Below are 6,713 nucleotides of genomic sequence, written 5' to 3'. Positions count from 1 at the left end.
TCAAAAACCGAATTTAAGGAATTCAAAAGAGTCGTCCGTCTTCATGGTAGATACTGGCATATTACTATGAATGAACGCCCCAGTAGAACAATCCTGAAATGCCGATCAGGAACAAGATACATACTTCAACGGTTGGTTACTATTGGAATAAATGCATCTGAGTCTTATATCAAAGGAATACACCACCACGAGAGACTGACTGCGCCGTTTGTCTGTTTCATACGATCGCTCTGTTCGTCATGGTTCGTGACCAACAACAAAGATGAAACGAGGCAGCCGAGTTCAAAGAATGAAGGCGACTGGGTGAATACGAAGATTTCCCGTCATCGGTTGGGTGTCGTTCAGCTGTAGTACACTTCTGGTGCCTAACTGAGCCATCTCGCCCCCCCCTTGATGTAATAAATTAGGAATTTACAAAATAATTTCCTTTTTTGGGATGTTTCTTAAGCAATCGTCTGTATATATATGATACGTCCTAGATGTGATATCCGCAATCGTATTCTTTCGATCCTACTAGAAAGTGCTCCTCGGCTGAATGACGCTGTGCCAATGTTTTCTAGAATGATCGGCGTCAAACGTTCCCGAAAAGGGTTTGTCAAACGATGGTGATCGCTCGTTTGGATTAGAGAGTATGGACGTGGATGTACCTGACGTAGCTATAAGCGGTTTGAGGGTGTTGGTGAAAGGAAGAAGGCCTTTGCTGCGGAGTGATTTGTTGGAGAACACCAACTGAACAATTGCAGACTATTAGACAGGAAAGCAAGACTCTCATATACACCTTGTTTATAAAAAACTGTGTATCCGTCGCTTTCTCGAACGCGTCTTCTTGAACTTTCTTGGATACTCATTGACTATCACTGAAACGTAAACGAATGCTACAAAGCGACTCCACAAGTTCCGTAATAAACTCCACTTTTCAATAGACGCGAATAGGATTTATGGGAAAATCACGTACTACTCAGTAGTATCCACCGTTACACCGGTAGCGGTGACACCATGAATGCCTTGGTAATTGCTGATCAAATGAGAGCCCTATCATTTAGGAAGCAAACAGAGGGCAGAGTTTTGAATGTTCTTCAACCACACTGAGGTACGCTCCCTGATGTTACTTAACGCTGTCTTTTCTGAGGAGACAAGTTTTACGTCCCCGGGCGCTTTCGCAACCCTAGAGACGCTTCTAGCACAGTGTCCCGAAGCGGATGTTTTAGGAAGTATGGTTGTATAGATTCCAGATGTGGCCACAAGTGTTCGTTTATAATTTATTCACCGGTCAAATCTACAAGTACAAAAATAAATCTTGTTCGATTCATGCATGCACGTTCACCAGAAGAATGATCGCTCCAGAAAATCCGACAGCCAGTCCAGCGGTCCGCTGGAACGCGGGTCGTTCCCACTGATAGACATGCGGTTCTTGATTTTCGGAGCTGCTCTGCTCTCGTCCACCTCGAAAAGATCTGCTGTCTCCTCCAAATAGGGTGGTAGTGGGACGGGTGCAGTGAGCTTGGGATCGGAACATTTCGTGGACGGTGTTTTGGTCCTCGTCACTGAATCCGATCGATGGCTGATGGGACAGTAAAATAGAATGGGTGTTCATGTACCATGATTTAGTGGCTCTCGAAAAAAACGAAACAAAGAAAAGCAAAATATGGTCAATAGGCTCCTGTCCGTCAATTCTGGTCAGCACTGCTGCTCCCATGAATCTCGAATGTGATTCAAACCCATCGGGTAGAACACCACTCCAGTGAAGAGGAAACTTTAATCGAAACTCGATCATGTGAAGTAAACCGCGCTATTAAAGGATGGCTAGCATTCTATCCTTTCTAAGTGTAAGTTAACCATACTGCCGACTAGCCACTGGTAGACGAACGACCGCAGGTTCGAGTCCCTCGAGACTATGGGATATGAATTCCAGGTTAAGCAACAGTACGACGCTTTTCAGTATGAAGCCAACTAGCGAGTGTCGAAACCGATCACCTGTGAAAAACTATACCACAAAGCCCGAATCCTAGGATGAGTGAATGCTACGAATACCGAAACAAAGTAGGAATCGACATGGCTGAACACATGAGGATACGTATTGGTTTATGCTCGTTTTGCTTGTATGGGAAAAGTGCGTATTCTCCAAATTTCGGTCCCGGGAAGCCAGCATAACATATTCACCGTAAACTCTTCTTTCAGCTGTAGCACCCTTTTGGTGCCTAGCTGCCGTGCCACCCGAAGGTTGCACGAGGGCTGGGATACTGTCAGGTTGCCCAAGCCTAGACAGGGGAAGTCGAGTGGGAGAGGTCGGGTTCGAACCACGGACCTTCCGGTCAGTAAATTCGCGCTCTAACCAAATGGATCATTTCGCCCTCCACCGTAAGTGCCATCATCATCGAATTTGGGCCGCGGCACATCACCGCGGGGGCATAACTGATGTGTGAGTCAACCATGTTTGACGGTACCACTCCAGGTTCAGAAGCACCAATGATCTGTTTATGATGCAGAATCAAACCAAATCAAAAGACAGGATAGTTAACGGTTTTCAGGTGAGACTCTGCATAGCGAGGTGCCTTGCTTTTGTAAGACTAGTTCAGTTCACAGTACAGCTATAAAATGGTGTGGATGGGTCCGGAGGCGTCCCTAACGACCGAACATCACGTCATTTGGACGGATGTGTCACGTGCAGAACACAAAGGCATATCCTGATTGGCCAGAATGCCAGCCAATCCGGATCGAGCACCTTGACTCAACGCTTCTCGCCCCTTCACGAAGATTCTAGCATGACCTGTGATTACTCTGAATACAGCCGTAATAATTTTCCTTTGTCTCCATAAAGGGCTGTGTAGAGCTATCGTGCCTTTTGATATACCATAGTGGTCGGAGCAGGAGGCCAAGGGACTGATAGAGTTGCACTACCGTTCAGCAAAACATGCTAAATATTACTCCCCTTCCCTTAGGACCAACTGCTTGAAACGACTAAATTCTGTAGTAGTATGAGATTTAGTAATTTCCAATTGACATTTTATCCTGCAAGTGAAACTAATCCGTAAAAAAAATCGCAAAATACCCTTTCGATGCCTAGCTGCCATGCCACCACCCAAAGGAAGCACGTGGGTTGGGATACTGCCAGGTCGCCCAAGCCTAGACAGGGGAAGTCGAGACGCAGAGGTCGGATTCGAATCAGGGACCTTCCGGTAACTTCGCGCTCTGACCACTTGATCCATGTCGCTCCCAAGCCAACCTGTACCGAAAAGCCAAGAGACAAAGTATAGCTGTTTCATCCTTATTAGAAACCATCCACCTCACGCGGTTATGTGTTGAATGGCTCATCGAGTGACGAAACTTCCATATGAGAGGTCGTTCACTCCAGCAGCCAGCCAACACGTGTGACCGCGTGATGTGGATCCGGTGATGGAAGGATGCGCGGCGCTATATCCAGTCTATGTAAGAGCTTATCACATTGCTGTTCAGCCGCTCATGGCTAAACAGTTAAGCGTTCAAATCCCCAGCCGGGATGTTGCAGTTTTAAAACTACTTTGATGATGATGATCCCCAAAAAGGATGAAACAGACTAGGCTGGCTTCACCTGCTTGGTTCCTCTGTACGAGTATACAAGACAACTTTAGTAAGAGCCATATGGGCCAGATTTACAACTTAGTATTCTTAGGCTGCTGTGGTCTCGTTCGTTGAACTGTTTCGGTTTAATAAAAGTGCGTATTGGTGATGTTGATAAAAGGACAGATGTGTGTCGAGAATGACACAAAGGTCATCTACGTCCAGGAAACTTCAAGTGATAGATGGTTATGTAAACAAACAACACTCACATGACGGTACGTTTCCGCACAATCCGCGCTTTGATCTCATCTACCGCTGGATGAGGATGATCCAAAGGGGAATCGGTAGACGAGGGTTGGTGGCGTTGGGCGGCACGCACAGCACGAACTAGACATTCTGGATCCAGTTGGGGAACGGTACAAACAATGACACGATGCTTTTGCAACTGAAATGTGATGCTAACCACTCCACGAACTTTGAGTAGTTGTGACCGAACCACTTCCGCGTCATCCTGAAAACAAAAGTTTACATCAATTCCACCACCAACGTGGTAAATATTACGCGAAAAACGACACCTGTTGCACGTTCGATACTAACAAAGTCTTACGCCTTTTGTGGAGCCTAAGCAGCCGTGGTGTGCAAATTTAAACGTTCTCAAAAATCTACCCTACACCAGAAACCAGAGCTCTTTTTGTAAATACACCCAAACAACTCGAAGGATAATTAATGACGGTGTCTTCTACCAGCCGCAATGCACCCACACACGGGGTTTTTCATCGACTGACCAAACCAACGCTTCCGCTGCTGAGGTATAGAGACGCTGTCACGATTCTTTCAGATCGAGGTCTTGAAGGATTCTGAAGTGCGGAAATGTATTATTTCACCAATTTTATTGTTGCCACAGCCTAAGGTCGTCCAGCAATCTTGTGTAATTTGTGTCGTCTATAGATATGAACTTTTCCGTCCCAGTGGTCGATCGGTGATATTTGAAAATAATTCTGCTACAACGACTACATCCTGTACTCAGTTGCTCATTAAATTGTTCACCTGTAGCACCCTTTCGGTGCCTAACTGCCATGCCACCACCCAAAGGAAGCACGAGGGTTGGGATACTGCCAGGTCGCCCAAGCCTAGACAGGGGAAGTTGAGACGCAGAGGTCGGGTTCGAACGACCGACCTTTTGGTCAGTGAATTCGCGCTCTAACCACTTGGGCCATCTCGCCCCCCATTAGTACGTATAAGGATGCTAATATATATGTATGTATGGAACTAAACTGTCTGAGGATCCAAGGGTTCCCTTGAAGTCGACGACGATCGCTGACTGACGATATGATGGGGCTAAACAAGCATTCGAAGACGTTGGATGTGCATCCTTCTTGATGCTTGAGAATCTGTCTTACGTGAGAGGGCAAGGCTCATATCTCTGTAGTTGAACTAGTCGTCTCTTGTGCCCTTTTTTCGAAATTAATGGCCCCAGTCGTCTGAAATGCGCTTTCCCTGTTGCAGAATATGTTCACTCTGGTTCAGACAAAAATTAGTGGACTGAATGAAAGACATATGAAAGAGGATTAGGACATTACCGGAATCCTTTGTGGTGATAGGAGGGCCGTCATTTCTCGACAAGTCTCTAAATCAGAACTACAGGTATCCTCACCATCCCAAAAGTGGCCTCTGCTCTGAAACCAACAACTACCGGACTAGCTCCATTAGAAGCGAGATAGTCCGGTAGTTAGGGAACGGACTTACTGACCGGAAGGTCTGTGGTTCGAACCCGAACCCTGCCTTTCGACCTCTCATTAATTATAGGTTTGGGCAACCTGACAGTATTCCAGTCCTTGTGTTTCCTTCGGGTGGCATGAAAGTTAGGCACAGAACGGGTGTTGCAGCTGAACGATTGTCTCCATTATCCCATATTTTATCCACAGTTCCTGCAGCAATTTTGACCAAAACCCCCGTCCTTTTTAGTGCTCACTAATATGGGTTCAGGTGCCACCGAACCACGAATAATACTTTGGTTTATGTGCCACACGCCTGACCTTCTCTGGACTCTTCTGGGGTAACTAATTTGGTTGCCGTGATATACCGAAGGCATGCGGACCTCCTTGCCCAGCCTTCCATATAGGGGACTATATCCAGACCTAAACACCTGGAATGAGCGTTTCCTGCATAATCGTTCCGTGTAAGAGTGGATGGCATTATCAGAGAGACTCAGAGAACCAGCAATGGAATTCCATATGGATGTGCGCTCTAGTCTACTCGTTTATGTGAACGACCCTTTCGCCATAACTGTCCCTCCTATCTGTGCCTTTGAAGACAATACCAATGTGCGTTGCTCTTCGTCCTACTCCGACCGTGGGATGTGCTGAAAACCAACTTACCAGTCTCGCTGATTGGGGTTTGTCGAATTCAGCAATTCTTCCAGGCCCCTCCATGTATGCACAACTCTTCTCAAATCCACTCTTGAGAAAAATACTTTGACGGAATCTGCTGCCATTCCACACTCCTCGCTGAGAACTTATCCCGGTTCTCGCATGTCAGGGTCCTCACGACCCGACCAACTACGACAATTGGTTTTCTTTTTTTCCTTTTCCACCCCATGCCCAAATTTGCTCCAGCATAGAATCCAGCTGCCACATGCGATACCCTCTCAGTTCAATGCAACGTAAAACTGCGGACCTCGTCGATGCCCCTTCGCCGATTAATAACCTACAACCACGTTCTCACTACCTTACTTTATTGTCGTTACTGCCGAGGAATATGTTCACGCGGTCTTATTTCCTCTACTCATGTGCCTATAGCTTTCAGTGGGAAGACACATACTTACTCATTCAGACATGATCAACATTTTCGATAGCATGACATCAGTGTTCAACACCGATACTTCACTGCCGTACAGCCATGATTTATTTGGAAGCCTCATTGTAAAAAAAAGAGTAAACGTGGACGGGGAATGGACTTAGTGCTAGCTTGCTACAATCATTCCGAGGTGCATACACCTCCAAATATGCATTCAGGGAGTCTGGATAGTAACTGACAACAAGAACGCCATTAGCATCGACTAGCGCCCAAAACTTGCAGCGTCTCTAACGAGGCACAGTGGGCATCTCACAGTCCCCATCCTGGAAGGCGAGCAGCACCGACAGCACCCAAACGTTTCGTAACCTCCTCCATACCCC

The 6,713-nt window shown here is 46.5% G+C and overlaps 2 protein-coding genes across 2 annotated transcripts in view; one reads left to right on the top strand and one right to left on the bottom strand.

Annotated features, from left to right (window-relative positions):
- The window catches only part of T265_07698 (hypothetical protein), a gene marked incomplete at both ends in the record, with an annotated part of 15,619 nt that extends 13,287 nt beyond the window's left edge, over positions 1-2,332 (top strand). The window contains one exon of the mRNA XM_009173286.1: positions 2,179-2,332. Coding sequence (XP_009171550.1) covers positions 2,179-2,332 — 154 coding nt within the window. The remainder of the gene's footprint in view (positions 1-2,178) is intronic.
- Positions 1,222-6,713, bottom strand: part of T265_07697 (hypothetical protein) — a gene marked incomplete at both ends in the record, with an annotated part of 9,186 nt that continues 3,694 nt past the window's right edge. Inside the window, 2 exons of the mRNA XM_009173285.1 lie at positions 1,222-1,561; positions 3,807-4,048. Coding sequence (XP_009171549.1) covers positions 1,321-1,561; positions 3,807-4,048 — 483 coding nt within the window. The remainder of the gene's footprint in view (positions 1,562-3,806; positions 4,049-6,713) is intronic.

The sequence above is a fragment of the Opisthorchis viverrini genome (assembly GCF_000715545.1).
Source record: "Opisthorchis viverrini unplaced genomic scaffold opera_v5_182, whole genome shotgun sequence".
NCBI classification, from domain to species: Eukaryota; Metazoa; Platyhelminthes; class Trematoda; order Opisthorchiida; family Opisthorchiidae; genus Opisthorchis; species Opisthorchis viverrini.
This window is presented reverse-complemented; position numbering and strand designations above follow the sequence as displayed.